Consider the following 22,066-nt stretch of genomic DNA (forward strand, 5'->3'; position numbering starts at 1 on the left):
ACAAAGCCACCTCTAATTGGTGGCTCCTTAAAATCTTCACTTTGGCCTACTGACCCATCTCCTTTTGTAGGGTTTTGACTGAGTCAGTCTTGCATAACCCCAGGTTCTCACACTCCTTTCAAGCCTGAAGCCCCATGGAGGTGGCTCTTCCAGCCTCACCTTGCTTAGCTGTATAGAATTGCCCCCAAAACAGGGCAGTTCAGCAAGAAAAGAAAATAGTATACACTGCATCCCATCAGTCCTCTTTTTCTAGCCTGGTCTCTAGAATTATAGGTGTGTACCCTCAAAATGGATCCTGTTTCCTACATTGCTAGATACCCAGAGGAGAGGCAAACTGTGGACACCTCCTTTAAATATAACTGGGTATGACCGTGATGACTGTAAGGATGGATTCTTTTCAGTTCTTTTGAGAACTTAGCTTATTAGAGGTCATCTCCCCACTGTAGCAAACATAGGAGGGCTGAGCTCACCCAGGCATATAAGCAAGGCTAGCATTGGTGTCAGAGCTTCTGAGGCTTTGGAAAGCCTTTCTGTCCAGTTCCTGGCCTGGCCTCTTGGGGGGATGATGATGATGAAGGAAAGACGCCATGTGCAATTCCAGGGTTAGGCACTGACTGCTTCACCATTCCTTCAGAATTCTCTGCTCTGACCGCCTGTTCCCAAAGCTTGGCTAGAAAAGAGGTGTCGGCTCTCATCTTAGTTTGTGGTTTGTATTTGTGTGCTGGGGAGTTTAACATGTGTATTATCATTGTGGCTCATGTTTGTACAAGATATAATTACTGAAAATTATATCATGAACATATTTTAACTTTTAACCTCTCCCTTGCTGGCAAGCCTCCCAAGCTCTCAGGGACACCCCCCACCCCATGCTTCCCTCATGAGAAGTCACCCCCCCACCAGGCCTTTCTTTCTAATCCACATCATTTCCCTCTCTGGAAGAAGTCCATTTCAGGGACTTCCCTGGAGACTCGAGGCTCCTGAGTATTTCTTAGTAGACAAGGAGGCAGGTATTCCTTCATTGTCTCATTGTCACTGTGATGCCTGTGGCCACAGAGGCAGTAACCCTCATCATTCTGGGGCACCTGAGGATGGGAAGGGAGGGCAAACCGTGGTTCCCCAGGTTCCATGGGGTGCCAAGTTTCAGGAAGAGCATGTGCTGATTGATGAGCACATGTGAGGTGCTGGTTTTCAGGAAGAAAAAGGGCCATCCCCATATTTGAAATTTGCCTTGGGACCTGCCCCCAAATATTGAGTTTGGAGGCTGAGGATTTTCCCCTTGTGGGGCAGAGTGGAGGTGGGAGGAGAGAAAGGGTCTCATCCTCACAGAGCATACAGCAGGATGTGCATTCTTAGCAAGCTAAGTAGGTGTTTATTAACAACTGGAAGGAATAAGGAGCATGAATAAGGAAGCTTTTCAGTAATTGAGCCTGAATCACACAGAAAGGAGTGTTCCAGAGCCATAAACTGTGGAACTTGTAATCCAGAGTGCCAGCAGGGGAATTGGGTTGGCTGGACCAAGGTCATACGCGTGTGCTGGAGCTGGCAGGAGGGCAAGGTTCCTTGTAGGCTATCGTGGTCTTTCCTCTCCTCAAGGCTCATATCCTGGGAGATGCCTCTGACTAAGGGGTTTGGATGCTGAGGCCACCAAAAATAAGGGAGAACTTTAATTGGACTTTTAAAACTGTTTTTCTAAAGTAGTTGAACTAAAAACATTTGCTTTTTATTCCTTTCAGATTTACAGGAACAGATGGACCCAGTGGTTTTGGCTTTGAGTTGACATTTCGTCTGAAGAGAGAAACAGGGGAGTCTGCCCCACCAACATGGCCTGCAGAGCTAATGCAGGGCTTGGCCAGATACGTGTTCCAGTCAGGTAAGAGCCCTAACAGCTGGGGCGGTGGTTCTTTTGCCATGAGCTTGGTTGGCTCTGGAAACTAGCAGGTTTATTTTGATGTCAGTGGAGTGACTTTCCTGGGAGGACTATGCTCCATTTATACCATGAGGCTGGCTTCTTTTGCCTGGTATTCCCTGGGTGGAAAGCTACCTAGGCCATGGGAGAGAAGGATGTGTCCCTATGGCCTCCAGCAGAAAATGGGAGTCCCTGCCACTGTTCTGACACCCTGAGCCTTTGTTACAGTCTGCCAGCCGTATTTCTGATTCGCAGTGAGTCAGAGGCCAGCTCAGCATGGACCTGACCAGCTCTTTCTCTGCCTGTCTCACTTTCCATAATTATCATGGTCTTGCTCCTTGTTGCCAGTGGCTTAACTGTTTCTGTTCTGGGGTCACAAGCACACATGTTAATTGTGGATAAGGCTTGGGTTAACAATAGAGGATAGGGCAGAGAGAGAGAAAGAATTGCCAGGAGCTTGCTGGCACACAGTGTGCAGGGGAAGCTGGAATCAGGCAGGACCTTGACAGTTAGAAATAATTGATACAAATGATTCAAATGGCCTTCAGTGGTGGTCTTGTGTCCCTAGTTCCCCTCTGGAGACTGCTAACATGGCACCTGAAGTGGGGACTTGTGTTAGAAGCCTTGGTCTCCCACTCTTAGCTCAGCCTGCTTGTGGTCCTCCAGTGGGATGAAATGTTAAAGCGAAGCTTACTGTCTTTTATGGAGGGTTTCATATCATCTGAATGTTTCTGTGTGGCTAATAAATTGCTCTGAAGTATTTCCCATATGACCTCAGATTTTGTTTCTTTGGTTTGCTAGGTAGCTTTCCAATGAAAGCCAAGACACTTTTATGCAACTCTTTTGCTCTTTGACTGACAGATAAGAGTAGAGCAGCATCTAGGCCAGGATCCCTCAAAATGTGGCCCTTGGACTCCCTGCATCAGAAGCACCTGGAGGCCTCACTGTAAACATGCATTCCTGGGCCAACAGGGGACCTCTGACTCATAATCTTTGGGAGCAGTGTTCCCAGATGCTTCTGGTAGAGACTAAATTTGGAGAACCATAGATCTGATAGCTTAACTAATGAGTACTCTGATATTTTTTTCAGCCTTGAGTAGATTATAGATTGGAGTGGAATAGATCCTCTAGGTTGAACTCCTCTCTCTTCATTCCAGACCCCTGGAAGTCAGTTGCTGGCAGGGTAGCTATCAAATAATGGGACTGCTTCTTAACTACCATCTACCAATGTGTGTCCTATTCAGCATAGTCCCCTTTTGGAGCTACAGTGGGTCTTCTCTAAGCAAGGGTTCCCAAACCTGGCTGCTCATGAGATCCCTTGGGGAGCTTGTCAGCACACTGATTCCCAGACACCCTACAGGGCTATGCTTCAGTTGGTCAGAGGGGAGACTCAGGCATCTGTTTCTTTTTTTATAGAAGTATCATTGATATACAATCTTATATTTGTTTTAAGTATACAACACAGTAGTTCCACAGTGACCCATATTATTAAATCTTCACCCCCACTAGTGCAGTTATTATTTGTCAATATAGGAAGATGATACAGAATCATTGGCTATATTCTCCAAGACAGCTGTTTCTTAACCAGCTTCCCAGGAGATTCTAATGCAGCTGGTCTGGGGATGGGTGTTTGGTTTTTTAAAGGACTGTTGACCAGGAAGAGGTAAATCTCACAGGAGCAGAGGAAGCAGGCTGCCTGAAGCAGCTGGTCCACTGTCCTAGTGTGGTTTGCAAAATCTTTTAAAATTGTGCCAGTAGTCTATTGCCTAAACCCTTTGCATTCACGTTCTCCCTTCTTGGAATGCCTGCAGCAAACTCCAATATAGAACTGTCGTTGGCAAAAGAGACTTTTCTTGACATGGAATTTGATTGCCATTAGAAAGGGGGCCCTAAAGACTTGGCAACCTCTTGCTTGTGTAGACAGGTTACTTCCTGCCCACTGCTTAAGCCAGTGCATTTATATGTTTGTTGGCACTTAACATACCTGCTCAGGTGGATAAAGATCAGAGAAATCTAAAACAGGTGTTATGAATCACTGTCAGGTAGAATCAAGCAGATAGACTTCTGAAGTAATTCTGATATTATAGTTCTGAAAGTGCAAGTGAGTGGAAAATATAGGATTTGATTTGCAAGGGTTCATTTCATCTGTACAGTAAACATAATGACCATTTTGCAATAATAATGTGATCATTGGTTCAGGCAGATTATCAACTAAATGCTAAAACCATTGGACAAAAAGATTTTTTGGGAAAAAGATAGTTACAAGGATTCAAAGAATTCCTCCACAGATTACTTACTTACTACAAAGAGAAAAAGAATACCTTCATAGTGAAAAGATTTGGATAGGTATCACCATAGCCAAATGATCAAACAAAGCAACACCAATAATGGAACAAAGTATTATTATGTACCTCCTTGTGTGTTGCAATGTGAAGTAGAAAACATCAACTATGTAACACTTTTCTAGAAATGATTCACCTGAATTGATTCATGAGCAGTCAGACAGATTGTGGGACAGTTTACAAACAACTGCCTGGACTCTTAAAAAATGTCAGCACTGTGAAAGACATAAAAAGGCCAGGGGGTGGGGTGGTTGTCCTAGATTAAAGGAAACTTGACAGTTTAAATGCACTTGTGATCCTTGATTGTATCCTGAATTGGGAAAAATAGGTCCTTTTTAGGGCAATTGGAAAATATAGATTGTATATTAAATAATAGTATTGTACAACAATGGAATTCCTTGGGTGTGATATATTATATAGGATAATGTCCTTGTCATCATAGGAGATAAAAGCTGAAGTATTTATGACTAAAGGACATGATGTCTACAACTTAATTTTCAAATGATTTGGCAAAAAACTTATGTGTGGAAAGAGAAAAGAAAAAGCATATGTAGCAATATGTTTACAACTGGCAAATCTAGGTGAAGAGTATATGGGTATTCATTGTACTGTCCTTCCAACTTTTCTATGAGATTGAAAATTTTCAAAATAAAAAGTTGCAACTGTTTCTTGAGTGTATGTTGACTGGCATATGTGCTCCCTATTCCCTTCTATGTCGATGGCCCCTTTATGGTGTTGCTAATGTGACAGCTTTAGTTTGTACCTGCAGATCACTTCAGGCATTTCACAGCAGTGATAAGATGACTACACTCCTAAAAATATAATACAAATGACCCTTAAGCAACATGGGTTTGAACCGCACAGGTCCATGTATACACAGATATTTTTTCAATAAATATACTGGAAAAAGTTTTGGAGATTTGTAACAGTTTGAAAAAATCATTTTTTCTAGCTTTTTTTATTGTAAGAATACAGTATATAGTACATATAATATTCAAAATATGTGTTCTTTGACTGTTTATGTTTTTGGTAAGACTTCTGGTCAATAGTAAGCTACTAACAGTTAAGTTTTTGGGGAATCAAAAGTTATACGTGAATTTTCGACTGTGTGCAGAGGTGTCCCTAATCCCCACATTGTTCAAGAGTCTATATGTTTGATTTTTCCCAGATTTTCTATAATATAATTGTATTAATTAAATATTAAAAACAAATCTACTTTAAATTCTTTTTAGAACATGGCAGGGAATAATAAATTATTTAAATGATAGGAAAATGATAAAAAGTATATGGCAACTGATGTAAGATAAGAGACCATGGCTATGGGCCTAAGTAGTGAAGACCAGAGCTAACACTGAGTAGTGTGTTCTCTGTGCTATGCACAATTGTAAGTACTCATTTATCATGCAGTAAAGCCCTGTAAATTGGGCACTGTGTTACATAGTAGCTTTACAGTTGCAGAAAGCAAGACAATGTAGAAAGGCGAAGTAGCATGTTCAAGATACCACACATCTAGTCAGTGCAAAGGCACGATTTGAACCTAGACAGTGTAGCTTTTATTTCACTCTCTCAACCATGATGCCATGTTGCCTAATATCTGGGCTGTTGGATGTCTCAGTTGGACAGTGAAATTTCAGAATCATCCACATGGGTGATTGTACTGTTCAGCGACCTCTGAGCTCCATGATGCCTTGCTTGGGCATTTTGGAACATTTAGAAAATAGAGGGAGGTAAAAGCCATTCATAATATTACCAAAATCCTCTTAAATCCATTCTTTCATCCTTTAACTATTTGTTCATGAAAATATGTGTATAAAAAGTACAGCTTGATGAGTATTTACAAACAGAACACACCCATATAACCAGCACCCGAATCAAGGAACAGGCTAGTTCTCCAGAAACCTCTCATGCCTCCTTTTAGTCACCATCTCCTCCCCATTTTTTCCTATTTTACTGCACAGTACAGGTCTTCAGCACCATGTGCCTGAACTTGCTGGTAACAGGCTAAGCCATTCCAGTCCTCTCCCATCTGTTCAAGACGGGTGTTCTCCCATCTGTACTGTTCACCATCCAGCATGTGACTGCCAGATCAAGGGGGCAGCATAGTGTGATGGTTCAGAGCATGGCCCCTGGACTGCCTGCATTCTTATCTCACCTCTGCCCATGGGCAACATAACCCATTTACTCATCTAGAACTATAAAGCAGAGATAATAATAGTAACTGTGCATGAAGTTATTAAAAGGATGAAATGAGTTAATACCTGTAAAGCATTTAGAAGAGTGCCTGGCTGTAGTTAAAACTTTACATAGAGTGAGAAGGTGGGGTACCTTGTTCTTTTTTTGCAGGGACAACAAAGACCCCATTTAACAAAAAAACCCTGTTAGGAAGGAAATACCTTACTTGTTCCTGAATCAGATGCCTCTCTCAGCTGATATGATATTGGTGCTGTTATCAAACTAGTAATAGTGATATAAATAAAATTACGTTGTTTTTTTCATCACATTATACAATTAGAAATCAAATTCAGTTCAACCATGGCTCCTGGATTTATGTATTTAACAGTCTTACACAAATCAAATCATATTGTAAGTGCAATAGAGAGCCCATGTAGTTTACTGGGACCTTGTAGTAAATCATGCTATAATGTGAAGAATCTTTATAGTGTAAATAATTGCCTCTTATTTTAACTATTTTGTAAGACTGAGTTTAGGCTTTTCAGGTTTTTTCAGAGCAGGCCACTCTTTGCTGATGCTGCAGAGAATCTCCCTTGTGACATGTAGGCATTGCTCTGCCTCCTGAGAAGTACACTCTCTAAGGGTTACACATACGCTGTTATACAGAACATCTATTTTATGTTTGATATGTACATAGATATATCTAGATATATCTATGTATGTAACTAGCAGCATAATTTTGTTTGATGGTCATGCCTCACCTGTCCGCCTTAAACTCAGTGACTATGTGAAGCACCCTGCCTGTTTGCATGTGAGAACATGCTGAGCAGTGTCATCAAGTAAGTGGAATGCTGAGACCTACTTGTCCAGGTCTAAACAGCTTCCCAGCTCTACTAGCCAGGCTTGGATATAATAACATCAGGGCAGTGGTAGGCAAGAGGAAGAGGGGAGACGAGACTCTGGGGGGTGTGGTGGAGGGTGGTGATGTTCACGCCCAGGCTTGGGGCTGTGTGAGGCTGCCTCTGAAGCCTGATTTGGAGAATGACTTAGAGAGTCCTGTAACTTAGTCCCGAGCTGCCTGAGGACAGTTACCTTTGGTCATTTTGCTCAGTGGGAAGCTGAGCTGTAGAGAAAAGGAAGTAGAAATGAGAGAGGCCTGGGAAAGAATGTCCAGAGAAGGTGAAGGATTCAAAATTCGGAGTTGGAGCAGGTTATTTACTTGAGCTGGAACTCTTCTAGTTGTAAGAAAATGATAGAACAACCTTTAGCAATAACAGACTTTATTGGGCTCAGGTAACTGGGCTATCCAGGGTTTAAGGCATGGCTTATCTGTGTGTTCTAACAGTGTCCTCAGGGTTCTGACTCACGTGTTGGTCTTGTATTGCCAACTGACTTCTCTCCGCGTGCCAGGAAAGACGAGCACCATCAGTCAGAGTTTCTAGTTCTCTCATTTTGTAATGCCTGCACGCAAGAGGCTTTTTTTCCCTATTCCTACATCAATCCCGGGGAAGGACTAAGATTAGGTCTGCCTGGGTCATGTGACCCACACAGGTTGTTGTTGATCCAGGTGGAGCATCAGGATTTGTGTTTGAATTCTTTCCCCTCCTCACTTTCAGCTACATGGAATGGGAGAGAAGTCCTCTGAAGTAAAAGGTAACTACAGGAAAAAAAGAATACATATAGCTTTGGATAGACAAAATCACTTGCCCACAGGGCCGGAGGGGCAGCTGCTACCTCAGTAATCATGGTGTGCTCTTATGCTTTGAAATGGAATCACTGGAGAATGCATAGATGGAGCAGGCACCTTTTGTTCTGTCTTGTATCTTTGGGATGGCTTTGACTATAAGAAATAGAACACCCTGACTAAAATGGCCTAAAAATAAGGGCACTTACCTTACATAACAAGGCATCTGGAGGCAGGGTAGTTCCAGGCTTGGTAGTCATCTGTTCAGTGGTGGTGTCAAGGACCTGAGTTTGTTCTAGCTTCCTGCCCTGCCTCCCTCGGCACTTAGGCTTGTTTTTTTTAACTGGTTCCCTCATATTCCAAAGGTGGCTGCCATACTCCCTAGCATCCTGGAATCATACATGACAGAGTCTACAGGCAGTAAAAGAGACACTTCTGTCCTGTGTCTCTTTTAAAAACCAATCAAAACTCTATATAAATGCTCTCATTGACCTCCATTTGCATATCATTGGCTAGAGTTATGTCAGGAGTGTGAGACAGTCATGTTGATTTACTAATCAGTATCCATCTCCTAGGGCTGGGAATGGGCCCTGGTTATCTGGAGATCATGCCAAGGAAAGGCAGAGGAGGAAAACTGCGGTTCTGTTAGTAAGGAAGGGAATGGCTGCCAGGTGCGCAAATAGTATCTGTACTCCATCCAAGAAGCCCAGTCATGCCTGGAGTCAGAGGAACCTCACATATTGATTGAGATGCTGGGCCACTATGAAGTGTCACGTGGAAAGAGAATGTTCCAGTTATGAGGATGGGGTGGCTGTCATTGTTTCATCTGCTACAGCTGATTTAGAAACAAATCCAGCCTCCTGCATCAGTCATTTAAGTTCTGCACTAAATACAACAGTGACTTCACCAGTAGACACTTCAACTTTTTTCCTTCTTAATTTGCAGCCAGTTTCACTTACCCCATTCCCTTATAATAAGATGATCAGCTTTTCTTTCTTCTCAGACTGCCAGTGACTGCTCCCCTGTCCCCCAACATGCTGGGTTTCATTAGAAAGAAACCATTTCCTAACTTAGCAGGGCTTGACTTCTGAGCTGTGCTTTAGAATTCTGCTGGTGAGGCTGTCTGCTCTCAGTTCTGCTATTGGTAAGCTTTAACCACAAATTCCAAGGCAATTTCACTTGAGTTTTAGGAGAAACATGGCCCCCCAACCTTGTAACTGGCATAGTGGAAATTCAAGGGCCTTTGCTTGCTGCTGTTTAATGGCAACCTCGTGATATGTGCTGAGTTGGCTCAATTTATGATTTGGGCCCAAGAGGGGAGCTGAGTGGCACTGCCTGAGTATCCCAGGCCATTAGAGTTCACTGCTGACTGCAGTATTGACTCTAATGCCAAGGGAGACTTTTTTTTTTACATTTTCTTTCCTTTTCCCATTTATAAGAGAAATACTTGCTCATTATAAAAGCTGAAATATAGAAATATATAATATATAGTGAAAATCTTTCATAGTTCATTCCCGCACTGAGAAAATGTCAGTGTTTCTGGTTCCAGATTTTTTTTAATGCATATGTCTATATAGAATTATCATTAGTTTATAAAAATAGACCATGCTTTTCATGTTGTTTTCCAACCTTTTTTTTCTTTTTACACTAAAAAAAAAATTTTGGTATTGTTAACATATAATTACTTGAACAACATTATGGTTACTAGACTCCCCCTATTATCAAGTCGCCCCCACATACCCCATTACAGTCACTGTCCATCAGCGTAGTAAGATGCTTTAGAATCAGTACTTGTCTGCTCTGTGTTGTACAGCCCTCCCCGTACCCGGCCCCCCTACATTATGTCTGCTTATGTGATCTTAATATCTTTGCTTCAAGTAAAATTTTTTTTGAAAGGAGATGCTCCATCATTGCCAGTGAGATCTATTGAGTTCTCTTGTTTCCTGGTTTGGATAAGCTGCCCATTGCCCCAGTCAACTAACTGAAGCCAAATGGAGCTGCCTGGTTATGTTAGTGTTATTTTTCTTTGTCCTACTCTTTTTGATATTCCTGACATTTTCTTTCCCTCAGTCTGATTTATTCTCTTTCTGGTTGCTATGGATCTGTAAAATATTTTCCTTTTCATCTGTTAGTAATACTGACCAACTATAAAGCAGAACAATTCCTGTTTTCTCTGCACTTTCCCAAGATTTTAGATGAATAGTTGAAAGATTGTGTTCCTGCTCCAGTGAAGGAAAACAAGTCAGCCCCTCAGAAATGAGCTTATGCCCTAAAATTTGTGTTTTGTATGCAGATTATAATCTATCAAATATCTAAATCTAGTTGTTTTTAGGGAAGACTTAAACCATGAAAACAGAGGTTGGCCAAGTGCAGCCTACTGGCCAAATCCTAATGGCTGCCTGTTTTTATAAATAAAATGTTGTTGTAACAGCCATGCTCATTACATATTATCTATGCATTCTTTTGTGCTTACTATATGGCTCTCAAAGCCTAAAATATTTTATATCTGGCCTTTTGCTGAAAATGTCTCCTAACCTGACCTAGAGAGTGTTTTCCACTTCTGAATAACTACTCAGGGGGAGAGGTGGCCATCTTTAAATCTCTGTGATATATCCAGAGGCCCTGTGAAATGAGTTGCCTTAGCTGGAATCTGTGTCTTGGCCCATGATACAGGGATCACGGTACCTAGAAGTTTACTGGGGTAGGTGTGAATGCATCTCCTGCCAAGCTGCTGCATGGTTTGATGAAAATTCCTTTAGCTTCCATGGGTCTGTATCTTACTGGGAGAAGAACATGAAATGCTTTGAGCTTCTTAGTAGAACGAGGTTATTAGATGCGGGGCTGTAAGCTAGGATAATTCACCCACAGACTAGTTCTCTCATCTCTGGCCCCCTGTGGAGTCTTTATTGGTTGGCTCTCAGCGAAATGTGGCTCTTTTGTCTCTAGCACCTGCACATTAGGGATGCTTCCTGCAAGGGGCAGTGAAGGCTTCTGGCAAGTAGATCAGAGCGGTTGGAGAGTTCCTAGTTGACCCAACACCTCTGCAGGAGGTAAAGCCCTTTGGTAACCTAAGAGGGATCATTCTAGAATGTTCAGTTAGGAGGGCTTGGAGAGCAGCTCAGATGGGAGGCAAGTTGCTGCTTTGACCATGTGGGACCTGTGGGACCCTGGGTCAAAATGGAACATCTCCATGTCACTTCATCTGTGGAATGGGCTAATAGTAATATCTACTTCATAATATATTTAATGCTCACAGTCCAGTAGCTCGCATGATACTTGGAAGCAATTAATATTATTTATGTTGTCATTTGAGAAAGCATTTTGTAGAAAAAAAGGGAACAGACTTAAAAGGAAAAAAAAAGGCGTGCTATAATACTATAGAGTAGGCTCTAATCCGGTGAATAATATGTACATGTGCACATAGATGACTGGAAGAGATACATGAAGATACAGAGACTATCTTAGGGTGATAGGGTTATGAGTCCCTGACAGCTTTTCCTTCTGGAATCTTCCTGCAATTTTAGAATTTTCTGCACAGATCATGGATTTTATTATCCAAAAAGAAAAACCAAAAGGATAACCATGACTGAATTTTTCAAAGAACTTCCCAGAGGACAGGACAGTGCCTGAGAAGTAGGCCCAGGCCAATACCACAGGACAGGCCATCTGAGGGTATACTCTCTGGTGTGGTTACTAGGAAGGACAGCTTTGAGTGCTATGCGTTGATCTGCCAGTGCAGGGGATTTTGCTTTCTTACTCAGTTTTCATAGCTTTCAGTGGGAAATAAATGGCCCCCCAAAGCTAGACACAGCTCTGCTCTGGCTTATCTGGCAGTGGGGTTCCACAGCCAGTCTTCTCTTCTTGCTTGCAGGGCAGACACGGCAACAGGCCTGTTTGGCTTCTCTCCAGGACTCAGGGGCCTGCCCCTCCCTGCAGGGTTCTGACGAGATTCTTGCAGTATTTCTGACCCCTCATAGAGCCCCTTCTATAGGAAAATGACAATTGAAACTAGAACCAGAAGAGGAAAAGATAAAGGAACTTGGGTGCTTTTTAAGAGGGATTGCAGCAAGCCCAGGTGATGAGTAGTGGTTTTGCTGGCATGTAGCAGGGGGCCTCTGAAGCAGCAGTGGACTAGCCTTCCTCAGCCTTGTCCTGCTCAGCCTAGCAGAAGCTGCAGGCTAGTGCGCTGCACTGGAACAGAGGAGGCAGCTCTGGAATAGGCTGCAGCCCCATGTCTAGGCCTTCTGAAGCCCTGGGCCTAGCTCTAGTGGTCCCCTTTGGGGTTTGAAGATTTAGGGAGAACAGGATACTTATCAGCTTCTGGGGCTGGCTGGGCATGTGTGGGTCCCCAGCCATACTGGCCAGCATGGTGACCTGAACACAGGAAGCCTTTGTCCTGTGCCTCTCTTCACTGGGCTACTCAGATCATACATACATTGTGTTCTGTCCTGGCTGATGTACTTTTATTCCCCCAAACAAAAATAACTTTATTGTTTTTCCAGTTAAAAACATGATGCTAAAAAAAAAAAACAGCAATGTTGAGAATGTGAAAAAAACAAGTCCCAGAACACTGGGTAGAGTGGGGTTGCATTTTTACTTTAAAAAAATAAGAAAAAAGTATGAATTTGGTTATATATACTTAAAAGAAAATCTTGAAGAATGCATGTCAAACATTAACAGTGATTATATTTGAGAAATGGAATGTGGGAAAAGAGTTTATTTTTCACTTTGCACACTTGTCTGTTGTTTGAATTTCTTAGGATAAGCCCATATTATTTTGTAATTTAAATAAGTATGTAATTGAAAATGAAAAATAAACATTATCTAAATCTCAGCCCCTGTGACAGCTACTCTTAACATTTGGTAACCATCATTTAAAATGTGTCTGTATGCATAAAATAATTAGGCAATTTTACTAATTTAACACTGTACATATTAGCATGCCTTCTTCAGCTAGTGTCATATCATAAAAGTGTTGGTAGCTAAGTAAATAGATATCAGTAGTGATGTTCATAATGGTTGTACCATGTTCCATTGTGTGATAGTCAAGGGAAAATGCACTGTTTTCCTTTGCCACTCTATGTGACCAGATGTGTGGTTTTTTTCCACACCAAGCAAAGCCGTTATTCTTTGTGGACACCAACTGGATATCCTACAAGTCAACTCAGTTCTGACCCTATTTACCTGGAGTTAGTGTTGATCCAAAAGTTAAGAGCTTAGTCCCACAAGACTGCTTGCATTTCAGATGCCAGTCACAAGTTCCACATTGTTACCTGTACTTCTGACCAACTGGCTATAAGTCCAAGTTCTCCTGATTCCCTTCTTGGGTTTAATAATTTGCTAGAACAGCTCACAGAACTCAGGAAAACAATTTACTTACTATGTTACTGGTGTATTACAAAAGCGTACAATGCTGTGGCAGTATTATTTACAATAGCCAAGATATGGAAGCAATCTCAAGTGTCCATTGATGGATCAATGGGTAAAGAAAATGTGGTGTGTGTGTGTGTGTGTGTACACACACACACACACACACACACACACACACACACACAATGGAGTATTACTCAGCTATTAAAAAAGAAGGAAATCTTGCCATTTGTTAACAACATGGATGGACCTTGAAGGCATCATATGAATGCTAAGTGAAAAGTCAGAGAAACTCAGATACTATATGGTCTCACTTATATGTGAAACCAAAAAAAAAAAACCCAACAAAACCCTAAAACCCCAAACTCATGGGTACAGAGAGAAGATTGGTAGTTGCCAGAAGTTGGGGTTTGAAGGTGGGCAAAATGGGAGAAAAGAATCAAAAGGTATAAATTTCCAGTTATAAAATAAATAAATCACGTGGCTGTAATGTACAGCATGGTGACTATAATCAGTAATACTGTATTGTATATTTGATAGTTGCTAAGAGAGTAGATCTTAAAAGTTCTCAACACAAAAAAATTGTGACTGTGTATGGTGATAGTTGTGGACTAATTATAGTCACCATTTTGCAGTATTTATAAATGTTGAATTATGTTATACATATGAAAGTAATATGATGCTATATGTCAGTTATATCTCAATTTAAAAAAAAGAAAGAAAACAAGGGTATTAGTCAAGACAATCTGATGGAAAAGATAGTTAGGGGAAGGTCTGTGGGAAGGGGCACAGAGCTTCCTTGCCTTCTCCAGATGTGCCACCCTCTCAGCACCTCTATGGGTTCACCAACCCAGACTTGAACCATGCTTTAGGAATCTTTATGGAGGCTTCTGGTAGGCATGATTAGTTATTAACTCAAATATTCAGCCCCTCTCCTCTCCCTAGAGAATGGGGGATGGGGTAAGACTGTTCTAAGCCCCCATCCCCAAGGTATCTAGGAGTCCAAGAGTTGCCTCATTAGAACAAAAGACTCTCCTATCATCCAGGAAACTCCAAGGGATTTAGGAACTCTGCGTCAGGAACTGGGATTAAAGACTAAGAACAAAAGATGCTCCTTGCATGTTTATTGCTTAGAAAATGACAAAGATTTTAAGAGCTCTGGCCAAGAGCCAAGGACAAAGTGCAAAATATGTATTTCATATCACAATATCATAGATAGTAATACAGCAGACCCCTCAGTAAAAATAGGCCCTTCTTCGTGGACTTTCAGATAGTTTTCAGTTTCCCCACTTTAAACAACACTCTAAGGAACATCCATGTACATACATCTTGGCAATCATGTTCAATTATCTCAGAATAAATTTCTGAAGTGGAATTTCTGGGTCACAAGGGCTGTACATTTTGTAGTTTGGTACCTAGCCTCAGCTGTCCTCTGAAGGCAGCTCCACAGATCTGGGTGGTCCCTGGCCATGAATGCCACTGCACTCTTACCTGTAGTCATGGCTGGTTGGCAGCCCAGGCACTGAGGAAGCACTCTGTAGCCTCTGAAGTTCACAAAATGAGTCATAGGAGTCTTCCAGTTTTTGGTAGCTTCAAGGTTGGCATCATTCCAATGTTAAGGAAGTTCTTTGAGTCTGGGATCCTTAGGCTAAGCAGACTCCATCGCTGTCAGAAAGACCAGCTAAATGCACTTACAAGCTCACCCTAATGACTCAATTCCTATTCCATCCCTCCATTCAGGAAGAAGCATCCTGGCAAGGAGTCTGGCCTAAGCACTGAAGTATTCATGATTTGTTGCTGCCTCTTCCTATAATCAGATCACACAAAACTGGTTATCCCCAACACCTTTCTGTATGTGATTGGTAGGGAACTTAGGAAGTACATGAGCAGACACACAGACAGCTGGAGGTCTGTCTTCACATATATCCTCAGCAGTAAGTGCCTGCTTCATGTTGCATTTCCATCCCAACAGTCCCTTCTGGGTGTCACATTCTATAAGGGACATTGACAACTCAAGAGCACATCCAGAGAAGACTGGCTTTTCCACTGGCCAAAAGCTCTCTTAAACTGTGGTCTGTGAAGAATGGCTTTAAAAGTGAGGAAGTTGGGAACATTTTAGTCTGAAGAAGAAATGTCTTTGGGACGAGGTATGAGGAGTGGTGAACTATAACCCAAAACAGGTGTTTTAAAAATATTTGCAGTATTGCCATATGGAAGAGGGGTTTAACTTTGTTTTTGTTCCCGGAAGAGAGAACAAGAAAGATGTTAACTATTCTAGGAGGTGGAAGCATTTCTTAACATCCATAGGCATCAGGAGGCAGCGTACTCACCATTTCTCAAGTTGTCTTAGTCAATTCTGGGCAGTTGCTGGCCAAGGCCTTTGTAGAAGGGCTTTAACTTCTGCGTATGGGTTTGGTGATCTGGGAGCTCAGACCACTGAACCTAGAGGCTGTTTAATACATGTGTGTGTTTTTTCTAATCCAGCCTGCTAATGACTGCTTCTGTTATGTGTCCTAGTCCAGCTTCCTGCAAACAGCCCACCTCCTTCTCTTTCTTGGTCATTGCCCCAGGCCTGCCCAGCTGGGTGATCTCTGAGAACACCCATAAATACCGTAGCTGTGTTTCTTGATGTAAACTAAAGAAGAAGGGTTAGTTTCCTGAGCTAAGAATTAGAATCCTGGCTCTGAAGAAGTTGTCTGGCTGCCACAGTGGATGGACTCTGTGTCTCACTTCCTGCTGTGCCCTTCTGCCTTTGTTCTTGTTCCTGTAAACAGTGACCATGATTTCTAGTGGTACAATCTTTCAATTGAATAACAGTTGCTTAATGTGTACAGTACTGTCAGCACACAAGTCAAGTTTCACATCATTAGTCTGGTTAATTTAGGGAAAGGTGGGGCTTTCTTCAGAAACTTAAAAGCTTAGTTGTTAGAAGTGCCAGTGGTGACATTTTTGATGGCTAAGGGTGGTCCTCCTGGCCCACCCAGATCTGTACCACTGCGTTCAGAGTGAGTGTTGTGTAGCCAGTACGGTGGTTGCCAGAGTTGCTAAAGGAGTTCCCATTCTGTGTCAGAGGTATCAAGGAGTTCTTTCTAATTTTACTTCTTAAAGTATACAAATAATACATAAGTACATTTTGGAGGTCAAAAATTCAGACTCTACAGATAGAAGTCAAAGTCGTCCTTGACCACTCCACCCAGTCTCAGGCCCTTCTCTAAGGGGAACAACTTTATCCGTTTGGTGTGGCTCCTTGAAAACCTCTAGACCCTTTTCTATGTATTCACGTTCTTCTAGGTACCTATAGGAGTGGTTTGGGTTTTTTTTTTTCCCTTCTTTAATGTAAGTGAAACTCTGCCATCCTTTATGGTTGGACTTTTCAATTATAATATGTCTTGGAGATCTTTCTATGTCAATATATAAAGATTTATCTAAAAATTTTTTACTGTCGCCTATGATTTTGTGGCATGAATAAACCATAACTGAATCATTCTCTTGGTGATGCACATTTAAGTTGTTTCCATTTTTTCCACTATTGCATACAGGGCACAGATGTGAGCATTCTTGTTCCTTCCTCTTTGTGAGCATGTTATGCTCTAGGGTAGATATGTACAAAGAAGTAGAATGATTAGGTCAAAAGTAATCTCTTCAGGAAAACAATGGAAGGAGTAGAAGTATGTACTTGATTTTAAAGCTTCAGAGCAGCTCCTGGCATTTTGGGGGGTCAAAATATGTATAGGGACCATAAGCTTAAAACTCTCCTAGTTTTTTTTGGCTTTAAGAACAAAGAATCTTGAATGTAGGTGGCAGCCCTTTGTGGCAGTTAAGGAGAGAGAGAAAAGAAGGGCAAGTTTTGCCCACTTAGAAGCCTCTGGGCAGAAGACCCTTCCTGTACTGGCAGGTGCCAAAACAGATGTAACTGCTTAAAAAAAAAAAGGTGAAAGCACCTGCCAGCTTAGGACTCGGGCTCTTCAGAAATGATGAGCAAGGACCTCTATTCCCTATAGGAGGGCATGGTACAGGTGAATGAATAGGATTTGACTAGCATCAGCTACAGACCGTGGTGGGTAACCCCCTACCGAGCTCTGTGTGCAGCTGAGGTACTCAACCTCACTGCAGGAGGGTGAGTTGGTCCTGCCATGGCCCTGCATGTGCTGATACAAGGTGAGTATCAGGGATCCACAGTCTGCTTATGGGGGAACCACACCACTGCCAGTTGGTGAACTGATCTTAAAAGGTCTGCAGACCCTGAGACACACTTCTGGATGAGGCCTCCAGCAGCCCACCAGCCTCCTACCTCCTCTGTTCTAACCCCTCTTCCAGTTTGCTAAGCTTCTCTGCTTATAAAATGAATCTTCCTTACACTTCACTATTTGCCTTTATGATTGTGGCTTTCGGGGAGAGGGAGGAAGCTGGAGAGCCAGAGGTTTTTGAAAAAATACATAGGGAAATAATTTTGAGTCTCCTTTTATTGGTTTTCTAATCCTTGATGATTATTTTGATTCTGAGGAAACCTAGAAGGAATATCCTTTACATTTCCTTTTAGTTTTGTAAGAGCAAACATGTCTTCTCTCATTCTTCTTTATTTAATAAAGTGGTACAGCACATCCATTTCCCTTACAGTGTCTTGCAACCACATTTAGCCAAATTAATATCAGACAGAACTGGCTGAGGAAAGCTCTTTAGCCAAACACTCAAATTAACTTTTCAAGTCATGAAACTGCATTCAGAACTTTAAAAAGGTGGGAAGAAGGTTTACTTCTTGCTTCCACCACGTGACCATGTTGGAGAAACTTGACAGCTGTCCACTGTCCACACTGTCCAGCTGTGAAGAACTTTGCCTGAGAGCCACAAAAGCTCACTAACACATGCACGGGGATCTGTTTCTCTCCCTCTGCACATACGGTTTTGTTTTGTTGTTATTTTTTTCTTTAAAGAATGGCTTCTGTCTTGGCCCTCCTTTGGAGGAGTTTGATTTGAAACCCTGCAGTGGAGCTGTTGTGCAGTTGTGCTCCTGGAATCTTCTCTATAAGCATCTTGTGTGCTGTGCGTGTGTCTGGAGAAGGGCAGGGTGCCAAATTCTGTAGTTTTGTACCAGTTGAAGGCTCTGAGCTCCAGAATATCCCACTCATATCCTGTCCTTGTCGTGTTTAAGGGTTAAAGGGGAATTACCCAGGACATATTACTATTTGCTCCTATGTGATATGCATACGTCTTTGCTCTCACCTGCTACCCAGAGTTCCTAGGGTGGGCCTTACCTCACCACTGCTGCAAGGCTCTGAACTGAACTCTTAGTTTTGGCTTGGGGATGGAGAGTAGGGGTAGGCAGGCAGCAAAGCACTCACTCACAGGTTTATTTGGATCCCTGGAAAAGGACAGTTGCTGTTACCAGAAAAGGTGAGTGCTGATCTTCCCCAGTAAGAAGAGGGTATGTGCCCTTCCTTTGGTGGGTGCTGTCAGGTGGAAGCAGAGGAGCCACCTGGGGAAGCTCTGGGTCATTGGGTGCTAGGACAGTGAGGGTAGTGCCCTCTATACAATGCATGGGGTCACCCCTTCCCCAGCACGAGCATAGCATCTCATGGTGTATTAAAGGCTCTAGGAATGTAATCTGTGGCAGTGTTATCAAGCTGTCCTACACCCTACGGCAGCCTACAATTTTGTAGGCTCTACATCTCTGGAAATATACAAAGACAAGTAGACTAGGCATATACATTTCCCTCCCCTTTCCCCAGCTGGGTTTAGAGCAAGGAGGAAGCCCTGGGATTTACAAATTAGGATAGGATTACGTGAGTAATCCAGCACTGTCGTCAGTAGGCAGATTAAGTGGCTCCAGTTAGGAGCATCCAGGCTGGATAGAGGCCAATGGGACTGACACTGAACTTTACCTTTTTCACTGCCTCAATCAGGGCTGGTTCATTCAGCAAAAACTCTAGGTTGTCTCCTCTTCTTGCTGGGGAGTCATGAGGCTGCCTGGGCCTGTGCAGACTTGTGTTTCTGCCCCCATAAATATATTTCAGCTCATGGGCCTTCAGTTGACTTTAAAAGGCTCTCTTCCAATCTCAGAGGAAGCCTTTTCTGTTCTCCCACAGTGGCTGCAGCAGCAGCTTGGGCCTTCTCGGGAAGGAAGGTGGGGTTAGGCAGTTGCCAGATTCTCCCAATGTGTGTTGATTGCATCCTGGGACTTTCTGGAGACAGGAGGACATGTTACCTGACTTTCTGTATCAGCAGTCCATGTTATTGGGGACATATCTGGCCCATCTGGCATTTGGGGGAAGAACTGCTAAGCCCTGCTAGGAACCAGTTCTATGTCTCTGTATAGGACACGTAGGACCTGGTTGTCAAAGTGCTCTGTTAAGCACCAAAGAAGGCAAGAAGGATGGAGACTATTTCTTGAGAGAGAGTGACGAGTTTCCCATTGCTCAGAAGTTTGAACTCAAAGTTGACAGATTCCAGTCTGCCGGCCTGCTTGGGCCAATTCTCATTTTCCTGATCTCTCGAAAGCATCTCTTGCAGACCAGCCACTCATTTGACACCTGACATAATTCAGTTGTGTTTCCTGCTCTTGCCCTTTGTCCCCAGAACGCATGTAACCATCTCAGAGCACTCTAAAGGGTGTTTGACTTGGGAACTCCAAGCTTCAGCCATGAGAAACCCACTGTTTTGAGCTTGGAAAGACAACATTCTCCTCGGACCAAGCCTATTGTGACCCCTGGGATAGGATGTGGGGGGTGGGCCATTACTTTCTGAGCTATTGTATAAAACATCACTGAGACGGTACTGTCACACAGAACAGAGACGGTCATTCTCCAGAGTTGGGATGAATTAAGAACTCTTGAAGAATGTAATTGTTTCTCAGTGTTTCAAAGGCAGCACCATTTAGTTTGCAAACAATGGCCGTTTTCTTTTACAACCCATTTCCCTAGATTTTGCTAACTTCTTATATCCGACACAGTCCAACTTCAAACCACCAAGACTAAAAGCTGGATGTTTGGAAGGTGGGGTAGGGTGTTGGCCAACTTGAGGGGCCAGTTAGAATCTGTGTGCCCATACAACCTCCCAGCTTTTAAGGTCTTGCCAGGATTTATTTGTTAATGGGGAAAGACATAGAGTAATGAAATGTTTATCTCATCTAAGCAAGTGGCAAAACTGTACCTAGCAGTTTTTGGACTCTATTTGCCATCCTGCAGTGGCAAACAGGCAACAGCTGAGATAGGTTTCTCATAGTTCTTGGAGACAGAGCTCAGAGGAAGAGGGAAGGGAATGCAAAGTGAGCATCGAGACCTCACCCCAGAATGGTCTGCCTTCAGACCCCAGGCAGCCCCTCTGCTATGTGCTTTGGGTGGCAGTGCCAGAGATATGCATCCTAATGTTGTGATAAGGACACTTCGGGGAGCCAGAGAAGATGTGCTCCTCTAACCACTGGACTGAACAACTGGGCCTCTGATTATTAGCACTTGAAAACCCCTCTAAAGGGGTTGAGAGCTTCCTGGGGTGGTTGCTGGGGCCTGAGTGCTGAGACCCAGGGTGGCTCCCCACAGAATGGGGCTAAGCATCCAGGGCATAAAGACCAGACTGGACTCAAGAATGAGCCCATTGTAGCTTTGTCCCAGGCTTGAAAACTGTGAGCAAGGCCCTTTCATTGTTAAGAAAGACTGTTTCTTGGCCTTAGCAGACCTAGTAAGTCTAGTTTCCTTACCAGGCAGGGCTGGAGGGTTTGCATCGAGCTCTCTAAACCTTTCTGTGGGTGGTTAGACATTTTCCTTTCCCACCCCCTTTAGCTGATTCTTGATCACAGATATGTTGGTCCTAGAGCAGCATCTTGGTCTGTCTCCCTTCTCCGCTTTAGGGTCCCCCCTCCCTGCTGCCAAAATAGCCCCATCCCAAATTAAGTTTGTACAGAGTATCTTTTAGTTATTCTTACTTCATTTGAATAGCTTGGGTTTGCACAACATTTATTTTTAAGTAAATGTCAATTATGGTTAATAAAAGCTCATGACTCCAAAACTTTCCAGCCTTTTCGCTATTTCCAGCCTAAGTCCCTGCCAGGTTTGGGGTATATTTCTATAGACCAGACAGCAGCCAGGTGTAGGGTGCTGACAGGAACTGCTCTATTAATTTATTTTTTTTAATTAAAAAATTTGAAATATAGTTGATATACAATACTGTATAGATTTAAGGTGTACAACATAGTGATTCAACAATTATATACATTACTAAATGCCACCAGAGTATTATCGCCATACAAAGATAATATTATTGACTATATTCCCTATGCTGTACTTTCTGGCCTAGCAATTTCTTAAACCAGGAGCGATGGTGCCACCTGCTGGCACTTGCTGTTAGCTCTGTGGCTCTGTGGCCAGTCCTGTTTTCTGGTAAAGGGCCTACCTAGGACCTGCGTTGGAGTAGCTGTACTGTATGTAGTCCAGTACAGGAATATAACAACATAAAGCTGGAAGGCACACAGTAGGTACACAATTTCCCACTTACAGATGAGGAAACAGGCTTAGAAATTATGGTTGGGAAGGTTGCCTCACACTGTAGCTATTAAGGGGCAGAGGCAAAGAACAGGGCCTTCCCAACTACAAAGTTACCCAC

At 42.8% G+C, this 22,066-nt stretch overlaps 1 protein-coding gene across 6 annotated transcripts in view; it reads left to right on the forward strand.

Annotated features, from left to right (window-relative positions):
• Nucleotides 1–22,066, forward strand: part of SUFU (SUFU negative regulator of hedgehog signaling) — a 106,730-nt gene that overhangs the window by 35,921 nt on the left and 48,743 nt on the right. For all 6 annotated transcript variants that reach the window (XR_005027401.2, XM_036898947.2, XM_036898943.2 and 3 more), the window contains exon 3: nucleotides 1,734–1,870. Coding sequence is in view for 5 of the 6 variants with exons in the window: in XM_036898947.2 (XP_036754842.1) it covers nucleotides 1,734–1,870 (137 nt within the window). In the remaining variant the exon portion in view is untranslated. The remainder of the gene's footprint in view (nucleotides 1–1,733; nucleotides 1,871–22,066) is intronic.

The sequence above is a fragment of the Manis pentadactyla genome, chromosome 8, assembly GCF_030020395.1.
Source record: "Manis pentadactyla isolate mManPen7 chromosome 8, mManPen7.hap1, whole genome shotgun sequence".
Lineage (NCBI taxonomy): Eukaryota > Metazoa > Chordata > Mammalia > Pholidota > Manidae > Manis > Manis pentadactyla.